Source organism: Balaenoptera musculus, chromosome 14 (assembly GCF_009873245.2).
Source record: "Balaenoptera musculus isolate JJ_BM4_2016_0621 chromosome 14, mBalMus1.pri.v3, whole genome shotgun sequence".
NCBI classification, from domain to species: Eukaryota; Metazoa; Chordata; class Mammalia; order Artiodactyla; family Balaenopteridae; genus Balaenoptera; species Balaenoptera musculus.
Window position 1 is genome coordinate 620,306 of NC_045798.1, and position 26,435 is coordinate 646,740.

Genomic DNA, 26,435 nt, shown 5'->3' on the forward strand with positions numbered 1-26,435 from the left:
TCATTCAAATCCCTCCTAACGAGGACGCCCTAATTAGTGAAAACCCATGTTTTAATGAAGGCAGATGCTAACTGTGAGCACAAAGCCCTCAGTTGCGACTCTGGGCCCCTAAGCAAACGGCCCGGCTGTGTCTGAAGGTTGGGAGTTGGTCTGGCAGTCACCCCAGGGACCCAGAAATGCTCCGGTGAGCGGCTGGGCTACTCACGTCACTGAGCTGGTCCCGAGAACTGCTCCTCCGGGAGCTGGTGGCTTCTCGGACGCTGTCGCCGTCACTGTTGTGGTCGCCCCCTCTGGACACTGTGACCTTCATCTGGGGAACGGGAGACACGGGCTCAGCAAACACCCTGCAGGGTGGGGCCGGGGCACAGCCAGGCTCGGGCTCCTCCCCCCTCCGCGACCCGGTCCCTCGGGGCTGAAACCTGGGGAGGGGGCGGCAGGGGCAGAGCCAAACATTTACAACCCAGTACCGCCCATTCCTACCCAGCATGGGAAAGAAATGCCTCAGAGAGCGAAGGGCGAGCACTCAGCAGCATGAACCGCTGCCGGCTCGGTCTCTCCTTTCCTCTCGCTGGCCCAGTGGATGACTGTAAAGACTCCTGGATGCGGAGCGGGCCAATGGGCCGCCCTGCCCTTTTCCACTCCACCAGGGCCGGTCAGGGGGCGTCAAGACAGGCCGGCGGCAATTCACCCCCGCTCCCGGCATGCACACCACTCCCGGGCCCCTTCAGTCCTCACCACAACCCATGGTGGGCAGTCAGGGCTGCAAGGTCTGCAGAGCCACTCCCCGCTCTGTGTCCTAGGGCCATTACTCAACCTCTCTGTGCCTCAGTTCTGTCATCTGCAGAACGAAGCAAGTAGTACTCACTAGGACAGGTGCTGCTAGGTCATGTATCTGCCAGAATTTCTGTAGACCTGGCGGGCCCTCAGCTCTTTGCTCCTCACACAAAAGCCCTGTTAGATGCTTTGTGCCCACTTTAGAGGAGGAAACCAAGGCCTAGAGAGGTTACGTGACAGTGTGGAAAGTGGACCCAAATCCTGCTTGCATCTTTCTTTGTACTCGGAAATAGTTTCAAACCTTGCAAAACTGCGGGGCAGGGGTGCCCATCACGGCCCCAGACCTCCACCCTCCCAGGCCCAGGAACTCATCACCCCTGAACCAGGCCAGCCTCCACCCATGTCTTGCCAGCTCCTGATGCCCTCCCGGCAGGACCCGCTGAGCTCGGCCATCCCACCACCTCCCGGTCTCTCCAGCCTCCCTGTGTTGGAACGTTCCCGCAGCTTCGTCTGGACACGCACTGACGGCCCACACCTTCGTCTGCGTGTCTGACGTCTCCTAGCAGCAGACCGAGGCCGTGGCTTTCGGCCGGCACGCTGCCTAGCACCCGATGACCCCTGCTCCAGGGGCCGCCACTGTCCCTGTGGGGCAGCGTGGGGGGCGTGCGGACGGCCTGCCCCCCTCTCCACCCCCAGGCCTCGCAGCCCAGCGCACAAGCTCGCGGAGCTCAGGAGTGCTCAGAAGCTGCGCCACGACCGGGGTCAGGCAGGCCCAGTCCTCCACACCCAGCCGTTTTTTCATAAGCATCCTTCAGCCCCAGAGACCCCAGCCGGGGCGGAAGGTCAGGACGGGTCAGCAAGGTGGACCAGCTATGCTCTGGGATATTCTCGAGTCCCCAGGAAACCCCCTTATGGCCTGAGCCCTTCTTCCTGCAGACCCCAGGGTGGGCTCGGCCAGAAGCCTCTCTCGAGGCAGCCCCTCAGAGCCCCTGCTCCCCAGGGCCAACCTAAGCCCTGAGATGGGGTACAACTCCCCAAAGCCACAGGCCCCTACACTGTGTGGCCAGCAGAGTGTAATGACAAAACACAGAACCAGTGTCCATCCACAGCCCGGGCCCTGGGTGCAAGGACCCTCTTGGGAAGCTGGAACAGCCACACCCGGGGGGAGCCCAGGCCTCAATACCACCCTCGCTCCCCACGGCAGGCCCAGGGTGGGGTTCCAGTCCTACCCCAGGCAGGAGCACCCCCATCGTGAGCCCGTGGCACCCCAGCTTCACTAGCTCCATCGTGCTCAGCCAAGTGGTGAATGCCCAGCCCCTGGGCCAGCGCTGCCTCTTCTGACTGTGCTTGAGCCTGTTTCCTCATCTGTGAAATGGGGGTGCCGACAGAGCCCTTCACAGGCACTATGGGGGTAAGAGGTTCTGTTTGTGAGCCGGAACCCTTCTCCAGCACCGAGAAGCCACCAGGTGTCCCTGTTGTCCCCAGTGGGCTCTAACTGCCCCGCAGGGATGGGCCTTTCTTGCCTCTGGACCCCGTGACAGGCCTCACCAAAAGGAGGGAACACGGGAGCCTGGGGGACCTTCCTCACCGCCTTGCTGACAGGCAGCCTCTGTGAGAAGACAAACGCCCTAGTCCAGTGGTTTTCAAAGTGGGGTCCCCGGACCAGCAGCAGGAGGACCCAGGAGCTGGTTAGCAATGCAAACGCGCACCTTCAGGCCCCGCCCCAGACCTGCTGTGCCATCAGGCCCTCTGGGGGATTCTGCTGTGGCTCCAGTTGAGACTCACAGCTCTGATCATTAGTAATCACCCCCATGAGCCCCAACTCACTGCTGGGGGACAGTATTTCGGGTTGGGCTCGGAGCAGGGTCCCTGCCCAAGAAGAAGAAGGCTGGACCCAGAGACACTGCGAGGACAGGAAAGGCCTGGCGCAGGGCTGCTGTGTATAGCTGTGCAGGTTGCTCACTGCACAAGGACACCCAACGAAGCAGGAGGGGAAGCAGAGGCTGAAGAACAGCCCACACACAGCTGAAGTGTGAGGCGGGAGGATGCCACATTACACTTCATACATTCACACAAGTTGTCTCCTCTCTAAGCTGGGCCTCAGAGAGGATGCCTCATCCTGACTCCTTGGTGGTGCCCTGCAGAGGGGGGCAGGCTGGGGTCTGTCATCCTTCCTCAGGCAGTCAGTTTTGGCTCTGAAAGCCCCATTTCCCAGAAGATCCTGTAAAACTGAGTCCTGTGCCCTGGGAACCACCCCAACCCTGGACTGGGGTGGCTGGTCACCTTCTCTTCCTAGGCCAGGACCCCAAACAGCCCAAGCTGGGGTCTGGCTGTCCTGTAGCCCTGCCTGCTTCCTAGCGGCTCAGAAGTGCTGCTAGCCAGCTATGCCAGAAGGCCAGGGATGCCATGCCTCCACTTCTAGCTGGAGCTGGAGAGATAAGATCAGAGTCCCTGGGCACTGATTGTCCTGGGAGGGCAGCTGGGAGCCCCTGTGCCTGTGCCCACCCCTGGGCCTTGCGGTCTATCCATCTGCCCATCCATCCATCCACCCATCCATCCATCCACCCTTCCACCTATCCACCCATCTACCCATCCACTCACCCGTCCATCCACCTATCCATCCATCCATCCACCCATCTACCTGTCCACTCATCCATCCATTCACCATCCATTCACCTATCTATCCACCTATCCATTCACCCACGCGTCGTCCACCCATCCATCCATCCACCCACCCAAGGCTTACTGCGTGCCTATGAGCTGGCTCTGTTCTGGGCAGTGAACACAAACAGACCCAAGCCCCGCCCTCCTGAAGCCACAAAGAGGCCGGCACACGGTCGGCAGACGGCCACAGGTGCTTTGGAAGGACAACAGCGGAGAAGAGCAAAGAAGGGTCGCCAGGGCGGGCCTCACTGAGAAGGTGACACTTCTGAAAGGCGAGGAGGTGGGTCACGGGGCTATCGGGAAGGGGGGGGAGAGGGCACCGCTGGGAGCAATGAGGCTCCCTGGGGAGAGAAGAGCCCTAGCGGTTTCCGCGAGGTGTGCAAAATTCCTGAGCACGTACCAATCGGCTCGTGCAAGCTGGCACACCACCAGAACGTGTCCTCAGGCTGGCGGGGCCAGGACTCCCCTTTAGACGGGTGGGTATGTGGAAGCAGGGCATTGCTCTCCAGCTGGCAGGGTCAGCTCACGGCCCTCAGAAGGGTGGCGAGAGGACACTTCCCTCAGACCAGCAGGGTCAGGGGCACCACCCTCAGACTGAAGCACCCCAGGAGCACCTGGGGTCCTGGGCTTTCTGGCCAGCAGGGCTCCCCTCCCCGCCCTGGGTTCTGTGGCACATCCCAGGAGGAAGCGTCTGTCTCCCGGGCCGGCCGCCAAGCGCACTTGGCCGCAGACAGGCAGCATGTGGTTCCACTTGGTGATCAGACCCCCAGAGTGTGGGGGGCGGGCGGCCAGCCCAGGGGGTGCGGCTGAGAAGGGGCTCAAGAGGTGGGACCCAGCGGTGTCCCCAGGCTGCCCCTCAAGCTGCACACCAGGTGGCTTCCCCCCTGGTGCGGAGAGGAAACGCCCTGGGCCTGGGATGCCCTGGGGCTGGCTGGGGGCGCCCGGCACCCCTCTCTCCAGCAGTGAGCAGGCTCACAGGGAGTCCAGACCCTTCACAGACCAGCACCCACCAGAGCGCACAGATACGAGGGCGACTGAGAGCCCTGGACGGCCCTGCATGAACCCAACCCGGCCTCTCCTGCCCACATCCCGACCATCGCCCACCTGCTCCTGACACCTGCCCAGTGCCCCGCACGCACACCACCCGGCCGAGACCCTTGGCTGAAGCAGGGCGCATACAGGGCCCCCGCGACCCCTAGAGCCCTGCCACGCAGACGGAACAGAGGCGCCCTCCCTCCGCACACGCGACTGCTGCACGCGTACAGATGCACACGCCACCTCTGGCGACAGTGGGGTGGCGGCCCTGGAGCTGTGCAGTGCACAACCCGGACAGCCGCATGCGACAGCCCCTGCAGGAGCTGGCGCCCCACCAGACGGTTCTGCCCGCAGACGACCATCAGACCGTGGAGCTCTCGGGAGTGCACGCGAGTACACACACGTTCTCAGGGGCTCTGGGCTCTGCCTCATGCCTCTCCCCCCTGCCCCCCAGGGGTGGGAGGTGCCCTCTGGCCCACAGTCGGTCTGCACTGGCCTCCAGGATAAGGAGAGGCTCACTTGGCCTCCACACCTGCAGGCCTGGGAGGGGAAGGGGTGGAGGATGGCCTAGTGCAGACCCTGGGGAACCCTGCAAAGGGGGCTGCGGCTGAGGCCACCCAGAGTCTCCTTCAAACCAGTCAGGGGACAGGCTCTGGGAGGTGGGGCAAGGGTCAGGCACATCCCAGCGAGAAGGGAGTCGGGAAAAGTGCCCCCGTGGCCAACTCCACGACGCCCCTGCAGACATCGAGCACAGGCTCCCGACAGCCCAGGCACCCCATCCCGTGTCCACTCAGCAAACACGCACAGACACGCGTGTGCACACACCCGGCCTCTCCGTGCCGGGGCCACATGGCAACCCAGGCCTGCGGTGGAGGCCCCTCCTCCTTCACTCCCCACTCCTCCCAGCACCCCAGTTTCCTCTCCGGGACCACCCCCCGTGCAAAGCAAGCGCTCCTGGGCCTCCTCAGGGATTGGACACCGTGGGCCTGGGTCTCAGAGACCGTGTGGGCCCCCCAGGTGACTCCCCTGGGCACCTCAAGGGCGACTGGGCAGCCACAGGCCAAGCCCATGGCCCTGAGTGGCCCCCGCGGGCTGGACGGGGAGGCCGCGCCGCGCTCATCCACGAGAACCCACCTGCCTTCTCGCCCCCCCTCGTGCTCCCTGCCCGTTCCAGCCGGTCCCCAGTGTCCAGTGCGTTCTGGGGGCTCCGAAGCCTTCCGTGACCCCTCGGAGCAGGTGCCCGGCACAGCTAAGTGGGGGGCGACAGCCTGTCGTGTCCACCTGAAGCCTGGACTGCAGCAGGGTCCGAGGCCCAGGCTGTGCCGGGGATGGGGCCCCCTTCCCCCCGGTGCCCCGCCGCCTAGCCCCTCTGTCACCCCCACTACATCAGTGCCCCAGGGCTGTAAACCCAAAGCTCTGCCCAGGAAGCCCCTTGCCGCCTGACTACTTGCTCTGTACCCGGTTCCCTGTCGCTCAGGGGGCCGCCTGACCCCACTGAACCTGCACCCCGCCCCGCCTGGCACGTGACAGCAGTGAGGACATCACATACTTTACTCTGTTCAGCCCCCCGCCCCCACCCTCCGAGCTCCAGGTCTGTGCTCTACCTCCCACTCTGGGGAGCCCGGGCTTCGGGCAGGGCCATAGAGCAAGGCTGGCCCAGGGAGGGGCCCTTCTCGCAGACCGGGCAAACACACCCGCGAGGGGGCTGGTGGGCGGGTCAGACGCTGGGGTGGGCGAGGAAGGCCAGGGCCCCCGCCCCACCCGACAAGGCGGCCTGCACGGCCTCTCCTCCGCATGCGCACAGCACACCCCCCAGCTCCGCGTGGAGGACGGTCACCCCAAGTGCAGCACTGCAGGCTGGCGTCCGCGACTGACAGCAGCGCCTGCTGGTGAAGTGTGGTACTGCAGCTGCCGGGTGACCCGGGGAAGGGGGAGGGAGGGGGGCGGTCCTCCGGGCTGCGAGGGGGTGGAGGCTCCAGAACCATGCAGTCAGCCCTAAGGAGCCCCGGCTCTGGGCGTGGGCCCTGCTTCTCCCAGGAATCCTTCCCGATGTTCCCTCCACTCCTGCGTCACCAGGTGTCCCTCTGAGAGTGAAGCAGGGTCGCTGGACCGCGAGTGCCCAATAGGCAGGGGCTGTCCTCAGTCCCCACTACCTGGCACGGGGCCCGGCACAGTGAGGAGGGGTCCCACACCAGCACAGGGTCAGGGAGCGAGCTGCTGCCCTCTGAGGCTGGCCACCCCTCCCGCTGCTCCACATCCTTCCCCTGGGACTCGGCCGGGTGGGCAGATGGACAGGTGGGTGATTGGTGGATGGATGGACAGATGGGGGATGGAGACGTACAACAGATTGTATACGGGACGCTGGCTGAGTTGAGGCTACAACCCGGGGAGCCAGCAGGCTCTGGGAGCTCTATGTAAGCAAGTGCATGTGAGTGTCCGCGACACCCTGCCTGTGCCTGAGTGTGGTCCCTCTTGCTGGGGGACAGCGGTGGTGTGCCGTGTCCTGCCCCCAGTCGTGCCAGTGGACTCTGGGTGTGTGTGCCACCAGAGCAGGGTCCCCTGGGCTCCATCTCACCTCCACTCTTTGGCTGAGCCACTCAGCCTGCTCCATTGCTGTCCCCATCTGTCTGCTGAGTCAAGCCACAAGCACCTCCCCGCAGCTGCCCAGCCCTCCTCCAGTGTGAATTTTGAAACACATAACTCAGCTCATGTCACTGTGCAGCTTAAAACCCCCCAGTGGCCCTCTGTGGGTGAGTGGCATTCACACTTGCCCAGGCCCTGCGCCACCCCCATCCCAGGGTACTGGCCAGCTGGCTCCTCGTCACTCGGGCCTCAGCTCGGGTCACCTCCTGGGTGAGGCCGCCCCGATCCCCTGGTCTAAAGCAGCCCCCTTCCGTTTCCAGGCAGGCCTGTTGTCACCCCCAAATCTCCCCACTCCTGTCACGCCTGTCTGGAACTCCAACGGGTGTCGTAGTCACCGAGGCATTCCTGGGTCCAGACAGGGACTGACAACAGAGCCCAAAGAAGTACACGCCGAACAGGCTGTGACAGCACGGCGGGCCAGGAACGTGGGGTGGGTGCCGGCTGCGCCCCAGATGTCCACTCCCCTCCACCCTCCTCCCAACAGCGCCCCTCAGCAAGTCCCCCATGCTCCGTCCGCGTGAGGGTCCTGTCTGGGGTGGGGGCCCGTGTTGCAGGCCGCCTCGGCACCCAGCCTGCGGCTCCCTAGGCTGCAGGCCCCGGGCACAGGTGCCAAAGCCACGGAAAGGCCAAGCACTCTGCCCTTAGGCCCTGCCAGGCCGCCGGATTCCCCCCGCAGGATGGGGCCAGGTGAGCCTGCCAAGGAGGCCAAAGCTGAGCCTCGCCCGGCCAGGCCTCACCCAGGAGGCGGGAGGAATCCTTCTACAAGGAATAACGATAAAGCAGTAACCACAATAAGAGCAGCAAACAAGCGTATCTAGCACGGACCGTGCACGCCAACTCAGTTTTTCATCTCAGCAACCTGAGGCGCATGCAGTAGTGACAGCCCCACTTTACACATGAGGAAACAGGCCATCTGAAAGGAGGAGTCCTTGCCTGGGGCCACTGCAGAGCCCGGGCCCCTAACCCTGGAACTGCACCTCCGCGTGTGTGGTCCCAGCCAGGCTGGCGCAGAGCCGACGATGACGATGACGATGACGGCATGGGGGGGGGAGGGGGAGAGGATGAAGAGCGACCCAGGAAAGCCCCCCGCGGCTGCCCCTCCCCACCAGCTGCAGCCCAGGCCTCAGAACAGGTGGAGGTGGGAGAAACCATCCACATTAAAGGAGCCAGGCATTTACAGCAGCTAGCCAGGACCCAGAATGGTTCTGACTTTAAATTGACTCACCGAAAACCCTTAGGGAGGGGTGTCATTACCCCACTGTACAGATGAGAAAACTGAGGCACCGAGGGGCAGTCACCTGCCCAAGGCCACACCGCTAGTAGGTGTCAGAGCTTATTCCCCACCACGATGCTCATCTGCCAGAGGCCAAGTGTGAATCTTCTGGAAGGACTCTACCCAGCCCAGTCTGGAAACTGTCTTATAAGTGATTAGAAAACCCCTGAACAAACTGGCAAACAAATATGGGCCCAGCCGACAGATGTGATGGTGAGGAGCACGGACGGGCCAACGTGGAGTGCACCCAGAACTCTGTCCCTCTCTGTCTCACTCTCGCCGTTTACCGAGGCTCCAGGGGCCCAGCCCTCTGCCAGCCTCGGGGTTACCAGGCCTGGTGGAGGGGTGCAGATGAGAAATAACCACACCGCAGAAGGGTGAGCTGAAGAGAGGGGCACGGGGGACTTCCCTGGTGGTCCAGCGGTTAAGAATCCGCCTTCCAATGCAGGGGATGCGGGCTGGATCCCTGTTCAGGGAACTAAGATCCCACATGCCGCGGGGCAACTAAGCCCGCGCACCGCAACTAGAGAAGTCCACGTGCTGCAAGGAAGGCCCAGTGCAGCCAAAATAAAAATTAAAAAAAAAAAAAAAAAAAAGCGGGAGAGGGGCATGGGCACAGGAGAGGGAGGGTGTGCGCGGAGGGGTGGGTGGTGCGGGAGCTGAGCCACAGGGTGAGTGAGCTGGCAGGCAGGCTGTGGGGGGAGGGGGGGAGCTCAGGCCATATCCAGGAGCCAGGACTTCCCGAGGGTGGAGGGGACCTTCCAGAATGCTTTCAGCAAGGGAAGGGCATGCTCAAATGAGCTCCTTAGAGGAACCTCACTGCCCGCAGACGGGCAGGGAGACGGGGGCCGGCCAGCTGCTGCTGTCTTCCACGGAAAGGTCAGGGTCAAGGGCAGAGACTCTGGAGCCGAGCCACCTGGTTTGAATTCTGGCTCAGCCACTTTTCCTGCTTGTCTTGGGCAAGTTACGGAGATGCTTCCTCGTGTTGCTATTGCTTGTTTTTTGCTTCAGTGCCCTCACCTGAAAACGGCACTAGCAACACGCTGCCTCACAGGCGTGGTCGCTGAACACAGCCCCTGGGCCGACTGTGGGGTCAGCTTGTCTTTGCTGGTGAGACGGTGGTGGGCTGGCCGTGACGGGTAGGCACGGCATCCGGTGACAAAGTCAAGTTCTTTAACAGGTACAGGACTATTCAGATCACCTATTTCATCTTATGTCGGTTTTGGCAAGTTGTATTTTTCAAAAAATTTGTTCATTTCACCTAAGTTGTTCAATTACTGGAATAAAATTGTTTCTGTGCCATCCTTTCCATGTCTGTAGCACCTGCAGTGGTAGTTCCTTTTTCGTTCCTAACATTGGTAATCTGTGTTCTTTTTTGCTTGATCAGTCTAACCAGGGAGTTCTCAATTTTGTTGGTGTTTTCCAAGAAACAATTTTTGGCTTTATTTTCTCTATTGTTTGCTTTCTGGTTCACTAATTACGCTCTCATTTGTATTCGCCCCTTTCTTCTTTAGGATACTTTCCTCTTCTCTTTCTAGCTTCTTCAGGTCACTGATCTTGAACCTGTCTTCTTTTCTAACACGAGCACTGAAACTGGAGGTCTCACTCCGAACACTACTTTAGCTGCACCCCACACATTCTATACGGTGAATTTTTGTTTCCATTTGAATTTTCTAATGAAACCCTGCTCAGAAGGACAGTCAGGAGGCAGAAGCGAAGGACTGGCCTGGGTAGGAGTGAGCAGTGGAAGATTGCTCCCTGTTTCTGGCCCAATCACCGGGGCAGACGCAAGGCTCCCCACTGAAGTGCGGGGAAGCTTTAGAGCTGTGTTCTGGCTTGTTCTCGCTCAGTGCGGGGGCCGTGGCATCTGAGTGGAGGGTCTCGGCTCTGGATACACAGGCCTGGTGCTCAAGGGGAGGTTCCAGGCTGACACGCGCTCGGCTTTGCGGTCCAGTGGTGAGGGGTCAAACCAAGGCTGGCTGAGCGAGCGAATGAGGAAACCAACAAGAGCAGCAAGTGTGGGGAGAAAGTGACCTTGGGAAGGTCACCTCCCCGGCCTGCCGGCTCTGAGACACACTGGACCAGTCTGAGGCCAGTCTCAACTGAGAAGGGCTGCATAAGGGCAGAGTAAGATACACGCTGCTTTTCCAAGACTTGGTACAAAAAAACACTGGAATATCCAATTGATAGTTTTCATACTGACTGCATATTGAAACGATACTACTTGGAATGTAGCTGGCCCTCGGTGTCCGTGGGGGGCTGGTTCCAGGAGCCCCCTGCAGATACCGAAATCCACGGTTGCTCAGGTCCCTCATATAAAATGAGGTGGCCCAGTCAGCCCGCTGCGTCCGCGGATACACAGAGCTGACGGTACACGGACTTAAAATACATTAGGGTTAATTTTGTCTCTTCTCTTCACACTTGCAATGTGGGTCCTATTACAGTCCTATCAAAGAGCGCTGCTCCAAGCTTCGTCTGCAGGGTCAGGACCTGCCTTTTGACAAGGCCCCTGGGACCCCTCCAGGGGTTTGGGCGGTGCACCCCTCCGTCTCAGGCTCCCCAGTCCCACCCCTGGGATAGGTTTCTTGCCAAGCCCCCCAGGCAAGGGCAGGTGGCTGGGCATGGACACCATCTTCCTTAGACACCACCACCCCTGCTCTGACGAGCTGCTAGGGGCGTCTTGCGGTCAATGCAGCCCCTGGCTGGGAGGAGGCGGGCCAGCCAGACGTCTGTGCGCACCAGACGCACGCTTGCCTTTCCTAACGTACTGGGGGACTGAGTCACGTTCCGCGTCTGCTGGGACAGAGGCTTCACGGGGCGCGGGTGATCTGCTTCAGTCGGGACGCATCCTCAGCGTTGGCGCCTTAGGTGCTGACGAAGTCCTCGTGCGGGGAGCGGCCGGTCCAGGGGCCTGTCCTCCCCAGAGTGTCTCCCACGTGAAGGAGCAGACCGTGTTGGGAGCGACCAGGCGTTCACGTGTGGAGCACCTCCGTGCTCAGAAGAGGTGCGTGCACACGCGCACGTGGGGAAGGCCTGCGCACAGCAGCAGACGAGCCATCTTCCCCAGGAAACTGCCAGCCTGGACTGGGTGCCCCAGGTGGGCGCTGCAAGTGGCGTGCGGTCCCCTGTGAGGGCCGGGGACTCATCAGGGGTCGCCCACGCTCACCTCCCGGGGCTGCCCTGCCACCCACGGGGTGGATCCCAAGGGGTCTCCTTAGTAAGCACCTGCACAGTACGCTCCATCTCTGGCCGCTTTTGGATGGACCACCTGCTCACCTCTCCCTCTTCAACCTGGCAGCAAATCACAACCACCACTGCCCTTGCCCATCACAGGTTTAACAGGGACGAGGCGCCGAGTCAGGGGCTCCTGCCCAGAAGGTGCCTGTCCCCTCCCCACGGCCCAGTCTGCAGAAGGGGAGGTGGGCTGCAGGGCTGGAGGAGAGGTCCCAGTAGAGCACTGTGCCCAGGCTCTGGTCTCCGTCCGAGGGCTCCCTGGGGCAGCATGGGGCCTCCCCCAGAGCCCCACGACACCCCCAAAGACTCACTCCAGCCCCACCCATCAGGCTGGGCTGCTCTACTCTCCCTGTGACGGGGTGGGCCACACCCCACACCCAACACCCCTGACCTCGGGGCCAGGTCAATTGCCAGGGCCCCAACCTCTGCCACCAGGCCATGCAGAGCCCACACAGCTGTGTCCTTTGGCCAACAAAGTGAGTCATCAAATTAGAATTAGCCACCAAAGTTTCAAAAATCACTGAATCCACAGAAAAACCCAGGTTTCCAGTTGTTCGCAGAAACAAAGATCTGGCCACACTGGACCTATATTTTCTCATGGCAACACGGGTCCCCCAGGACACGACACACGCAGTCCAGTCTCCTCCGTGGCCAGCGGGTGCCTCGCCAAAGTGCACACCCCTCAGGGTCCCAGCACTCTGAACCTGAGGCCAGCCCCGGCCGTGCGGAGCCCCGGAGGGGTTAGAGGGCCCCTGCAGGTTCAGGCGGAAGCCAAGCCCCTTCCTCAGCAGCGATCACGCAGGGAACAGCCCCACCCCAGTCACCACGGAGCTCCCCCATGGCCGGAGCACTTCCGGAGGGGAAGAAGGAGGGTGGCCCCAGCCGTGGCGTCCCTGTGGGCTCAGGCCTCTTCCCCACCCCCCTTCTGCCATCAGAGACGGTGCCCCGACAGTCCTGTCTGCCCCACTAAGTGGCACCCAAGCACTGCAGCAACATGCCCAGAGCAGAAAGGCCTAGAAAGGCAGCAGCTGCACCCGTCCAGTCCTGGCCTGCCCGTGCCACGCCCAGACAAGAGCACAGGGCTGGGGGCGCGGGCGGTGCAGCGATGCTCGTGCTGCCCCTCAGGCTGGGAGGTCAGGGCAGCGGGAGGGAGGGGGCGGCCTGAAGCCTTGCCACCCTCAGTGCATGACGACAGGGAACAGTGGGAACGAACGTGAAGGGTCAACGACAAGACCTCAGAAGCGCCTTCAGTGGCATCTAGAAACAGACCCCTTCCAGAGCCGGGGCTCCAAAACAGGACAGGTGGAGCCAGTCCATCAAGGAGGCTGCCAGGGAGGCCTGGAGGGTGATTATGGCCAGCTGAGTGCCCCCAGGCCCACACCATGTGACGCAGTGAGCCAGGTCCAGGCCAGGCGCCCCCTCCCCTGGCTGCTCTCCCGCAGCTCAGCCGGAACGGAATGAACGACAGGCAAGTCCAGATGTGCAGAAAACCACTTGTCGGAGTAAATCACTTCCCGTACGACACATACTTTGTTAAATTACAAACACTGATGCTGTTATAAAAATAATGGCACAGCACTTTTTATTTTCTTTAATCAGAAAAATAAGCCCCATGTTTCTGGGAGGGAGACCAGGTTATCTGTAGGCTTTGCTCTAGGTGTCAGGACCCCCGGAGGGCCAGGGCCCTCATGACCAAGCAGGGAGGAAGGCTCGGGTCTGGAAACCGGGGGGCACCTCCGTGGCCTCCATGAACCGGGTCGGTATTAGAGGTGGCTGTCACAGCCGGATGAGACTCGGCGCACAGAGCACTGAGTGGGAGCCTGGCCAGGGCATCCCTGGTGGCCGACGCTGCTCTCCCACCTTGTGCCCAGGACTCCAGGAGCACTAGCGTGGGGCTGCCCTGAGCCAGACGTCAGGGGCAAGGGGTGGTGACCCTTGAGCGCAGGTGCGGGTCGGGTGGGAGTGGGGGGCAGCAGAGAAAGTTTTGTAGTGTGAGGTCTGTCCTGATAGGGGACGTCCTAGGGGGCCAGGCGCCAGAAAGCTGTAGGGGACGAATGGGATGCTGGGAGGGGACACTGTGGGAATGGCCTCAGGCCCTGCAGGCTTTCTTGGTCCAAAGCTGGGGGGTGGACAGGAGACTGCCCCCGGCTTCAGTGCTCAGTCACTGGGGTGGAAGAAGAGTGCTGACGGGGGGCCTCCTGTCTCAGCAGCAGTTGCTACTCAACCACAGACAGCCCTGAGCACCCCTCGTGTCCCCTCTCCACAGTCACAGGACTCTAGAGCTGGACAAACATCACCCTTTGCAGAGGGAAGCAGCAGGACCTCAGGCCTGGCTCTGGTTGGGCCCACATTCTGCCTGGTGGGGGGCGGGAATGCACACTGGCCAGATGGGGTGGGGCCCGAGGAGGGCAAGGCCTACAGCCGGCACGCCCCCCAAAGTCACACACGCACACACTCCACGCACACGCAGACACCTGCAGACCACACGCCGCGTATATGCACACACACACTCACACACTGGCTGCGCAGCACACCCGGGCACGGAAGGCCAACATTCAAGGACACGCGGGCACTTTAGAGGCACAGACAGATGCTAAAGGACCCCCCACCCCACAAGCCTGAGCCCCTGGGGGTGGCTGTGCGCTCTCTCCCGGGGGCGTGCGCGTCACAAAGCAGCGGGCACGGCGGGGGCCAGCCTGGTGGGAGGTGGGAAGGCGCTGTGGTCCTCTCCGCTCTTCCCGGCGTGGGGGGCCTCAGCTCGGTGGTGGCCCTGCAGGGGCTCCTGTCTGCTGGGCCTCAGCCTCCGGCCGCAAACGGCCCGGCCTGTCTGGAGAAGGCCTCCGGCCAGTCCGACAACACATCTCGGGCCACAGGCTGAGGGGGCCTTGGCCCGGCCCAGCACAGCCACACCTGGGGTGGTCTGGGAAAACGAGCGTCAGGCTCCAGGGCTCACAGATGGGGCCTGGCGGGCCACTGCAGGGGTGGAGGATCGAGTCCGTCGTGACCTCAGGGGCCGGCAGGGTTGGCCCGGGGCCAGGAGGGAGAGCTGGGGCTGATGGGCCCGGACCAGGTCCAGCAGGGACTGCCGTGGCTGGCTCGGGGGCCCCAGGAGAGGCCGGCGGGGTGGGGCTGGCCGGCCCAGGAGTGACGGGCGCTCAGGTATGGGGAGTAACGGCTGGGGCTGGCAGGGACTGGCTCGGACCCAGAAGTGACCGCAGGGGCTGGCAGGGCTGTTTCGGGCCCAGAAGTGGCCGCTTTCGTCGGCACGGCTGTTCTGGGCCCAAGAGTGGCCGCTTGGGCGGGTGAGGCTGTTCTGGGTCCATGAGTGGCCGCTTTTGCTGGCACGGCTGTCCAGGGCCCAACAGTGAAGGCTTGGGGGGGCCAGGCTGCTCTGGGGTTTCGACTAATTGCTGGGGCTGACTTAGGCCCAGGAGTGACCGCCGGGGGCGGCTGGGCTGGCCCAGGAGGGACCTTCGGGGCTGGCACGGGGCTAGGGACACCCGCCGGGGGCAGCAGCACTGGCCTGAGAGTGAGCTGGTGGGCCGGCGACGTGGACGCAGCATGAGGAGTGACTGTGGGGGCTGGCACCGCTGGCACTGGGCTAGCAGTGACCGAAGCGGCCGGCACCGCTGTCCTGAGGATGCCCTGCCGGGCTGGCCACGGAGACACGGGCCCATCCCCGACCGCGTGGGCCAGCAGCGGTGCCAGAGGGCCAGCAGGGACCGACAGAGGTGGCATGGGGCCAGGACAGACCGGAGGGGCCGGCAGCGGTGCCACGGGGCCAGGATGGACCGCAGGGGTCGACAGAGGTGACACGGGGCCAGGATGGACCGCAGGGGCCGGCAGCGCTGCCACGGGGCCAGGAGGGAGCGCAGGCGCCGGCAGCGCTGCCTGGGGGCTAGGAGTGCCCAACGCGGCTGGCGGGGCTGAGCCGGGAGTGACCGCTGGGGCCGGCAGGGCTGATCTGGGGCTGGAAGCAGCTGCTGGGGCCGGCAGGGCTGACCTGGACCCAGAAGTGACCGCCGGGGCTGGCTGGGCTGTCTTGGGCCCAGAAGTGACCGCTGGGGCCAGCTGCGCTGACCCGGGAGTGGCCGCTGGGGCTGGAAGGGCTGCCCAGGGTCCGGGAGAGCCCGACGGGGCTGGCAGCGCTGACACGGGGCTGGGAGTGACCCCTGGGGCTGGCTGGGCTGGAGCTGCTGCTGGCGCTGGGCCGGGCCGTTCTGGTCCCAGTGGTTGGCTGGGAGCGGCCCCCCTTCTGGGGAGCACACCTGCATGGAAGAAAGAGCACGTGTCCACCTGGGCAGGTGTGCCTGTAGACCCCCCATCCAGCCCAGGCCCCTGAGACATGCTGCCCCCTCACCAGCATTCCAATCCCCAAGGGAGTTGAAAGTGGAGTGTGAAACACCAAGAAAAACCCCTCTCGGAAAAGAAGGCGCAAACCAGTGAGTCCCTGGAGAGGAAAACAGCTGTAGTGCTGAGCCGACACCTAGGACAGAACCCTGTACTCTGGGAGAAAGCCCCTGGCCCCAGTCTCCCTGCCCCATGCCAGCTGAGCTCTGGGTGACAGCAAGGATGGCTCCTCCCACCGAGGGCCCGCTCCCAGCGGGGCTGCTCCTTGCACCTGGTCCACCAACCACAACTGACGTGACTCCCTCCCTGTCTTGCAGACCCACTGCGTTTCGCGTAAGTTTAGCACGTGGAGAGCACCCAGCGATGAGCCCGGTCCCCACGTGTTACAGACACGCTGGACACCCCACAGTCGGCGGAGCCTGACAGACGCAATGGGGAAACGGGGCCAGCCTATCCGCGGGTGCGCCCTCCAGCCCCGCCCGAGCCAAGCACCCCCTGCCCCCAGTTCCTGGGTTCCTGGCCTGGTTTGCCACCCCCCTCCCGGGGTGCCTCCTGCCTCTGCTCAGAACCCTCAGACTTCCAGCAGGCGGCTGCCCCCGGCCCCAATCCACGTGTGCCCCTAATCCCACACCCGACAACGATGGAGCACGTTGCCAGGCAGGCCCAGATGCCGATGGGTGGTGTCCAGGTGCTGCTGTGGCCCCCAGGCCGCCCGGGAGCCCTTGATTCGGAGTGGGAGGGCCCAGCGCTCACCTGCTTGGCGGGCTGCAGCGGGGCCTTCTTCTCCCCTCGGTCGCAGGTGGGCTCCAGGTCCTGCTCGGAGCTGCCTGCCTCCAGGGGCCGCCCGTTCTCACCAGGCTCTGCAGACGGGCAGTTTTCTGACTCACGGGGCTTCTTGACGAGGCGACGTTCCCACTTCTCCTTCCGCTCGTGTGGCTTCAGGGCCATGTCCTTCTGTGGGGTGAGGAAGGACAAAGCCAGTTAATCGGCGGTGACACGATTCCAAGTGTTATCCCACCAGTGACACCATGAGAGACTACGTTGTGCCAAAGGTGGGGCCCTGGGCATGTGACAGCACCTACCTGGAGATGCCACTCCCTGCCACCCCCCACAGTGGGCTCTCAGGCTGCCACACCTCGGGAAGGAGCCTCCCATCCTGGGAGGGCCGCACGAGGGGGAATGAAGGGAGATGGATGAATGGTAGGGGGCAGACGGGTCTGATGAGCGTGGGTGGGCCTGTCAGGACTGGGGGTCTGAGGAGGGTGACTGGGGTGAGTTTCCCAAGGAGCCCAGCCAGTAACGTGGGGCCCTGATCCTTGGCCCGGTGTGAGGCCTCACCCAAGCTCAGCAGGAAGCAGCTCCTGAGACCGGCGGCTGTGCTGGCCTTCAGGAGGCATGGCCCATCCTGGGGGTGCCCTCTGGATCCCTGGTCTGAGGGCCATCACCGCAGTAGCTGGCCACAGGCAGAGATGCTGCAACTCCAGCTGCCCCATCCCCTGGTCCTGAGCCACCCGTGGGTTTATCAGCCCAACTCCAGGATGCCCAACTGGCATCCTGACCCAATGGGAGCCTGTCTTGGGAAAGCAGTCTCCATGTCAGCCAGGTGTGCAGAGCTTCAGCGACCCCAGATGTCATCCCTAGAGCAGGGACCTGGGCCCGCCTTGCTCACAGCTGTGCCCAGTGCCTGGAGCCGGGCCTGACACACAGTGGGTGTGTAATAAGCACGTGCTAAAACGATGCCGACAACGGCAGCATGGGCGGCTGGGCCTCTGCACTGCCCGCGCAGCTCCTACTGGGCCAAGGGGGCCTGGACCCGCCCCCACCTGCAGCTCTGCCAATGTGCCCAGAGATGCTGGCATTCACTGGTGGTGAAGAGGCAAGGGGCACCCACCGGCCTCTTGCTTGGGTCCATGGGGAACCAGGGGCAGCGCCAGCGCCACTGGGCTGCTGAAGAGAGAGGTAAGGAAATGCCAACAAGGGACCCAGAAGGTTCCGAAAGCATCTGCCCAAGAAGGAGGGAAAGAGGAAAGCCTGAATGAGGGCAATGGTGACTTGTCCCAGGTGACACCCTCACGGCCCCCCAGGAAATGTCCCCTGGACCGGCAGCAGGGAAAGGGATGTGCTGTGCTTGCCGCGCGGGGTCCTCTGACCTGGAGCCAGCAGCTCCCTCAAGGCGACTCCCTACACCCCTCCTCCCGTCCAGTGAAGGGGGCCCACAACTCCCAGAATTCGAGAGGCGTGCCAATGAGGTCAGCCAGACTGGAGCTGCCCCTCCAGGCACGGAAGCCCCCCAGCTGCCCCGCCTGGTGTGGCCCGCGGCCCGGCCTGGGAGCAGCCACGTCCAACCGCAGGCTGACTGACCACCCCCCCTCGGCGGCTGCACACAGTCGCGGCTGCACAAGGCGGCGGCAGCAGCAGATCCCTCCCCTCTCCCAGGCCCAAAGACCTGCGGCTCAAGCAGGATCTGGGGAGGGAAGGGCCATCCGCGGCCTCTCAAGAGGGGGCATGTGGCACCCCTTGACCTCTGACCCCACACCAAGGGCTGGCGTACTCACCTTCCTGCACGCCCTGCATCCCTGCCCTGTCCCCAGTGTCAACTCAGGGGTTGACTCAGCGTCAACCGGGAAGAGAGAGAGGGATGGTGTGCCAGTGGGGGCTCCTAAAGGTCAGCTGAACCGTGAGGCCGCAGGCAGGGCGCTCGTCCTGGCGCATCTGTGAGGTCAGACACCCTTCCACGCAGAAGCGCGCTCCCACCACATGTGGATCTGCCCAAAGTTCCACAGGCTTCCGCCTGAGCAGCAGGTGGGACCCCAACGTCCTGGATGCAGGACTGACCCTTCCCCCTGCTCACACTCTGGGCTATCAGACCCCAGGGACACCCACAGGTCATCTACACTTCCGGGGCCACTGCCGGAATCCCCAAGGGCACCAGCTCATCTCAGCCCGAGGGGGTCGCTCTCCCTCACGCCCTGCCGACAGAGCCCCTGCTGACCCCAGGACTTCCCAGCGCCTGCCCTGCCCACAGGTCAACTCATTAAACTGGCAGTGAGCGCCGACTCTATGCTAGCTTGGCGCCAGGCACCTGGGACCAGATCGGGAGGGAGCTGGGCCAACAGGCAAGTTGTCATGACACCCAAAAAGGCAGGAGAGTGACACAGGCAGGGAAGCGGAAAGGAAGGAGCCGCTTCAGAGCTGCTCGGGGAGGACCCTTGGTCAGAGCGCAGGGAGCCTCCCTCAGGGAGCAGCCAGTGCCAAGCCCCTGAGGTGACGAGGAGTTCCATGCTCCCTCTCTGGTGCCCGTCTCCTCAGGACGGTGATGCCAGGAGGGAGGCTCTACTGGTCAGCAGCCGGCCCAGCATACGGCCAGGGCTTCCCTGGCGAAGAACGCTGAGGCCGCCCCTCCGGCGGCGAGGAAGCACTGGCGAAGACGGCTCGCTTTCCACACGCAAAGGACTTAATACGCATGGGCTCCTGGTGCGCCCGTGACACGTGAATGTCACCCCCCACAGAGGCCGAGGCCTAGAGAGGCCCAGCGACGTTCCCGGTCACCCAGCGCGCAAGGGTCTCCCTGCTAACAGGCTGCTGCCACACAGGCCCTGCAGCGCAGCGAGGCCCCCAGAGTCCCTACCTGTCCAGCCTGGACGCCACCTCCCGACCACGGGGCGCCAGCCTGCAGCTCCGTTGCCTCAGAGCCTCACTGCCCACCCGTGGGCACCCACCTCCCCCCAGCCCCATCGTGGTGCAGAGGGTGGGGCCCAGCAGGCTGCGGTCAGAGGCCCCAGGGAAGACACAGGGCAAGTCCCCAGGCACCACGCTGTAAGGGGTGCGTCAGTCAGGGCCCCCCGCGTGCGTGCGCAGGCGAAGCTCGATTAGAAGGAGGCGGCGGCACGACCGTGCAGGCCGACGTCCCGAGACCCGCTGCGGGCAGCCTTGTGACCCCAGAGGGCCGCGGGAGGCGGAGGAAAGGCCCTCAGGCAGGAGCCCCGTCCTCCTCGGGGCACGGCGGGCCTTTTGGCTCCACACGGCCTTCAGCAGACAGGACGAGGCCCGCCCGCATGCAGAGGACGCCTGCCGCACTCAGTCTGCGGTGGAAACGCAGCCCCGTCCACACGCCCTCCCGTCTGGGGCCAGGCTGGCCCGGCAGGTGCCACCTGAGGGGCCCGCGGGGCTTTGACGCAGCCCCACCCCGCACACCCAGGACCCTGGAGACCCTGGGGCCCCGGGCAGGACGCGAGTCTCTGGGCTGCGGCCGTGCTGGTCAGGCCCCGGGCCCAAGCCTGCCCTGACAACGGGCCTCTCGACTCCCACACCTCGGAGCCCCCCCACCGTGGGCCACCTTGACCTTCTCATCGCCACAGAAAGTGGCAAGTTATCTCTCCCCACCTCCCCACGGGCCACCTCCTTCCAGAAAGAGTAACTAACTAACCATCTTGCCCCCGTGCGACCTGGTCCCGAGATGCGCGTGTCCCACGTCACTGCGGGGTGGGCCTCGCCTTTACAGGGCAGGAAGGGAGCAAGAACCCTCCTCAGGGTCTTTCTAGGGCCGCCCGAAGCCACTTTTGACCTACCTGGCTAAAGTCACAAAGACTGCTTCTAGCCCGCGGGATAACCTCTGAGCTCTCAGGTCTGAGCCCTGGAACAGAACAGGGCTGCCCGTGGTGCGTCTGAGCAAACACAGAGAACGTGTCCACTACTAACCATGAATCTCCAGGGGCAGCCTGCCCCAGGGGGACACCTGGGACCTGTCCTTCTAACAAGCATTTGTGAACAAAGAAGAAGGACAGGGAAGGGCAGACGTGCAGCGAAGCAAGCGTGGTGCTGACTTGCGTGGTGAGCACCTCAGACAGACCCGCCCCCCGCCGCGCTCCGGGGCCCACCTCGGCCCCTCCACAGGTTCTGGAAGGGCCTCAGGAAAATTCTAGGTCATCTCTCCAGACACATCCGGCCACCGCATCGTTCATGTGGTAAAAAGGACGCATCTGTCAACCACAGATTGTTCTAACTCGTCACATCTGTAAACCTGTTTTTGGCATTGTTGTCTTTCGTTAGAAACAACTAGATTGTCAGAATCTTTGAACCACCAGTGCCTCTCCCCTGGCCTGCACTCAGTCCAGCTCCATGCTGGCCACAGCCCACAGTGGCAGGTGGGGCCCAGGGCAGGACCTCCTGCATCTGGAAGAGTTGGGGGAGCAGGAAAGCCACCTGCCTTGCCGGGCTGAGGTGCCCAGGCGTGGGCCTTGTGCAGACGGAGGGGACGGCAGGACCACGGGCTCTCTCCTGGCTTCCGCAGGCAGGAGGCCTCATGCTGCACACGTCCCAGCTCCAAGAGAGGCCCATAGTGTTTCCCGCCTGAAGGTTCGAGAGGATGAACTCTAAGCCAACGGCCCTGCCAGTTTCCTCTCCTGGAAGGAAAATCGCCATCTCAGAAGGATTTCTCTGGAGCAGGGCTTACCAGGGTCCAGACGCAGCCGCTCCTACACCGAGCCACTGCCGTGAGAACGACCGCGGAGCTCCCTGGGCTTCTGTTCTGTACCGCACTGCTGGTGAGCGCGAGCCAGGCCTGAGCTTGGTGCCCAAGGCTGGGGCTGCCCTCACCTGTGACGCCAGACCCGTGGGGGGGTGTGTCTGGGCCCGTTTTGAAGGCTCAGCCATGCTTGGGCACACGCAGTGCCAGAGTTCTGCCCTCACTGGCCTCAGTTTCCTTATCTGTAGACTGGCGCGGCAGCTGTGCCCAGGCCTGCAGGGAAGAGCGAAGCTGGGGCATGCGGGGGTTTTACCCACAGCCACACTTCTGAGCCACACTGCGGGCCCACAAAGTTGGTGCTACGAGTGCTCCCGAGTACAAATGGGGAAACTGAGGCACCGCCAAGGCTGCGACAATTCAGGGTGAGCCAGGACGAACTCCAGTGCTCCAGGGTCTGGGGTCATGTCCCCCGGAAGTGGCCAGCTCTTGCCATCACCAGAGGGTGTCCGGCTGCAAGTGGGGAAACCCAAGGGGGTGTCCAGGCAGGGCCTCAGTCACCACAGAGCCTCGGGGCACCATCCCCTCCAGATCTGCCCGTGCAGCCACACCTGTGAGCACACAGGGACAGATGGGCAGACGCGGCCACACAGACCCCAGCACCCACGCCCGCATGCAGGGGACCCTCCAGAGCAGGCGCTGCCAGGCACGGCGGTGACAAGCCCTGGGACCTGAGGCAACGGCCCTGCAGCGAAGCCCCCCGCAGTAGCCAGGCCCTCTGACCCTCCCGGACCACGGGGGCGGCGGTGTGCATGTTGCCGTGAAATCAGACTAGATCTTCCTGCAGCGATTTTACGTGACCGCCTGTAGCTCCCCTAAACACGATTACTATGCAGCACCGACCGAATTTCTAACTCGCTTCTGTAAACCGACCGCGGAGAGAGAAAAGCAATGACAACTAGTAAACACAGACTCGGAACGATTCCCCTCACCGGGGGCTGAGGCTGCCTGCTCCCACCTGGATCAGGCCCTTTCAGGCCCCCAGACCCTGCAGGCAAAAGCGCGGCCACACCCCTCTGACCAGGCGGGGGGCCCCTCTACTCTGCGAACCACGCTGGGGTCTGCTCCCCAGTACCTGGGCTCCAGCCCATAGAGCTCACCCCTCGTCACCAAACTTGGGCAACTCTCGCCGCCGGGGGCAAGAAGGCAGATGGCCCACCTGAGCCCTCACCACTGCCCCCCACCCCACCCCACCTGTTGCTCCACTTCCCGGAGGGAGGCTTTGTGGGATGTCCATGTCACCCTGGGACAGGGCCAGGCCTGGAGACCCGTCCCCGTAAGGTGCCAGGAGGCTGCGGGTGGCAGAGGTTGCCTTCTCCCAGAACCTCTGGACCTGAGGGCCCCAGCAGCCCTCCCGACGCATGGTTCAGGCACCTGCTCTCCATGGTTCCAGGAGCTCGCGCCACATCCCACCCACGTCCAGTCTGAGTGCGGCCCCACCCAGTCCACCTTCAGAGCCTCGCCCATGGCTCACCGGGCAGGCTGTCATCCCTCGACCTGGACGCCCTTCAGAGCACGTCTGCCTCAGGGCCTTGGCGCGGCTGTTTCCTCTGCCCTGGCACCCACATGGCTCACTCCCCCTCACCTGCAAGTTCTGGCTCAAACTTCCCTTACCCCACCCAGGGTGAATCCGCAGCCCCCATGCCCCGCCCCGCCTCCCCACTCCTCAGAAACTCAACGTGCAGGTGCTCCTTTCCTGTGGTCGGGGGAGCACGTGGCTTAGCGCAGGGTCTCTCCCCAGGCGGCCAGACAGGAGGCAGCTTCTGCACCACCCACCAGCAACTGGTGCCCGACACCCCCAAGTGACCAACTCTCCATGCCTACCTGGGACTAAGAAGGTTCTGGCGACGACGTGGGACTTCGGTGCCAAAATCAGGGAAGTTCTAGAGAAACTGGGGAGGCCCCGTGAACCACGACGACAGCATCTTCCATCATTTAGACAGCCTTCGCCAGAGCCCCTCCCTGTCCACACAGTGGGCTGGGGGCCAGGATGGAGGGGTGGGAAGGTCCCTCTGCCTGGCCTGACCCCCACCCCGGGCCCTGCTCCAGGTGCAGGAAGGCCGGGGACACCTCCAGCACCTGCCGCTGACCTCTCTCCGGGCTTGAACGCTGAACTGGGAGCTGGCCCAGCTGTTCCAACTCTGGTGTGGGGACCAGGTCCAGTCACCCCCTCCAGCTATGCTGCTGGGACAAAACTGTCCTCCCTGACCCGTCCACCGCCTAAGTCACACTCACACCGCACAGGCACCGCTGCCCGTCTTCTCCTCAATCCCACGCCCAGTGCGCCAACCCCCCAGGCAAGTCATCCTGCCTGAGAGTCACCTGGCCCTTGAGGACCATTTCCTGAAGGCCTTACTGACACCTCAGCTGCTCCAGAAGCTTCCGGAACCTGACTCGTTGCATCCTGGTCCCTCTGGGTCCGTTTCCCGCTGGCCCGCTGTGCTCCTCCTCAGTGCCCTGCCCCGAGCACCCGCCCACAGTGGGCGCCAGGCACTGATCACCTGGTGAGGCCGGCACGGCTGGATGGCAGACGGTCAGGGAGCCAGGATTCAGGAGCCGGGCCTTCAGCAGGACGACCACGGCATCTGGAGTGCTTCCCGAGCGCCAGCCCCCTGCATGCCAGTGGGGAGCGCCTCCGGGAGGGACGCCCCTCCCAGGCCCTGTACCCACCCCTTCACACATCCAGTGAGCCCCCCCGCCGTGTGCCGGGACAGAGAAGAGTCACCTGGAAACAAAACACAGACCTACCCCATTGCTGAAGACAAGCCAGACGCCGCCTGGTGGAAGAAGGCGGCCGCCTGCCCAGGTCTGCGCCCTGTGGATCCGCTTGAGCCGCCACCCAAGACCACGTCCACGTGTGGGTCCCCCACCGCGACCCTGGCCGACGGCCTGGGCCACCCTCTGCCCCGCACTCGACTGGGATTTACGGTCACAGCCACTGTCCTGACAGTGACGTTGCGAGGTCAGTCTGTCCAGGCCCCTCTCAGCATGACCGCCAGTCCCTCCACGCCCAGACAGCGCATCCCGCACTCGCCCACGACTGCCACAGTTGCTCTCACGCTCGTGGCCCTGGGAGCTCCCCCTCGGCCCCGGAATGTGCACAGCTGCTGCCGAGGCCTGCCTGGCCCGGCAGGGGAAGCTGCGGGGGCCGGGGCCGCTGCTGCTGAAGCACCTCGTGCCTGCCTTCCGTCCAGGTGGGGCACGAAGAGAAACAAGCTCAGAGAAGGGCCTCGAAGAGGAGATGGGGAGGGCGCAGGACCACACGGCAGGTACTTCCACCTTGTCACTCCCTAGACTCCCTAGAGGAAACTGAGACCCGGAGCAGGCACAGGGCTGCCAGGGGCCACACGTGAGGAGAGGGAGACACTCACTAGCTTCACTGGCCACCTCAGCTGGCGGGGAGGGCCTTGGAGGAAGCAACCTGAACTTGCTCCTGGGTGATGGCGAGAGGTGGGCAAAGGCCCCAAGGCAGACGTTCCTGGGTGCTGGGACCGAGGTGAGGAGATGGGCAGGGCCAGGCCTCGAGGGGAACATGGGTTCATTCCACAGATGACAGACAGGGGACCCCTAGGGGATCTGGGCCAGGCAGAGATGTGATCTCCGGAGCCAGGGGCCACTGGCTGTATCCAGACGAGTCTATGAGCATTCCTGTCTGACAAATCCTCACTGGGGCCGCAGGCGGAGCCAGGGCTGAGGGCAGGCCAGGCAGCACGTGGGAAAAGCATCGGCCAGGGGCCTGCCAGGGTCTGAGGACCAGCACGTGGGTCCACGGCTGGGGGGCAGAAGGGACAGCTGTGGTGTGTGAGGTCAGCTGAGTGATGGGGTCGTGGCAGACCCACGGTCCCTGTGGGGACTGGCTCGTACAGAGAGGCGGGACCCCTGGGGCCACAAGAACACCCCACCCAAGGCTGCAGAGTATTTGCAGGGAGGGTGGCAGCTGCCAGGCACCCGAGGTGGCACAATATGTCAGATTGGGGGCGACCAGTGGGACAGGGCCAGGGGAGAGGATTCAGGACGTGGCTGATGGCCACGCAGGGCTGGAGCTCCCATGGAAGCTGGTCTGGAGGACCCACCAGGAACCTGATCCCCATAGGGTCAACTCTTGACTCAGCGTGAAACTGTGAGGACCGTCCCTCCCAAGGACAGGAAAGGCAGGGTGGCCAGACACGCAGCCCTACGCCAGAAAGGTGAGGCCCAGGCTGGACACGTGGGAGCGCTGCCGCTGTCTGGTCACATGGCCTCCACCCCCAGCCCCCAAGGTGCAGCACAGACCCACGCCCTGTGCCTGGTTCCCATCCCGCTCTGCCACCTGCCAGCCATGTAGACTCAAAAAGTGACTTAACCCCCATGCCTCAGTTTTCTCTTCTATACAATGGAACAGCAAGCATCCACTGCAAGGGCTGCTAGGAGGATGAAGTGAGCCGAGGCCCTGACTGCTATCGCTCCTATTTCCGTGACTTTCCGGCATCGGGCGGGACTCGGGCCTCCCACTCCTCCCTGCCAACGGTGTATGAGTGGCGGCCCCCTGCCAGGGCCGCACGTGTGCCTCGCACAGATGGCTGCTCTGCTCCCCACAGCCACCGGCTGACGCTAAGCTCTCACCAGAGAACCCTCCCTTGCCTGGGACCTGCAGGCACCTGCGGCCGGTCAGCGTGTGCTGCTCTGTGCAGCGTCCAGAGGGCAGCGACTGCCCCAGACCGCTCCAAGGAAGGAGCAGAGCCGGGGCCACTGAGACGCTTCCCCAGGGCAGGGTGTGACCCGGCAGTCCCTGCCCTCACAAACATTCCGTGCGCACCAGGATCCCATCAGCTCTCCCGGCACATTCACACAGAGTCCTGGTGAGCTGAATGAAGGGAGTAGCGCAGTGCGTTTTCCTTCCAGGACTAATGTGGGAAACCAGGGCACTGGAAGGTTCTCCACACCCAACTGGAGTCAAATACA

At 63.6% G+C, this 26,435-nt stretch overlaps 1 protein-coding gene across 14 annotated transcripts in view; it reads right to left on the reverse strand.

Annotated features, from left to right (window-relative positions):
* FBRSL1 (fibrosin like 1) overlaps positions 1–26,435 on the reverse strand; it is an 86,175-nt gene that overhangs the window by 53,223 nt on the left and 6,517 nt on the right. For 13 of the 14 annotated variants that reach the window (XM_036874741.1, XM_036874740.1, XM_036874739.1 and 10 more), the window contains exons 2-3: positions 16,727–16,927; positions 206–310 (exon numbers count right to left, since the gene is read on the reverse strand). In XM_036874741.1, coding sequence (XP_036730636.1) covers positions 206–310; positions 16,727–16,927 — 306 coding nt within the window. Of the gene's footprint in view, positions 1–205; positions 311–13,160; positions 14,815–14,854; positions 15,892–16,726; positions 16,928–26,435 lie in introns of those variants that run through there. The other variant, XM_036874751.1, reaches the window with a different exon arrangement.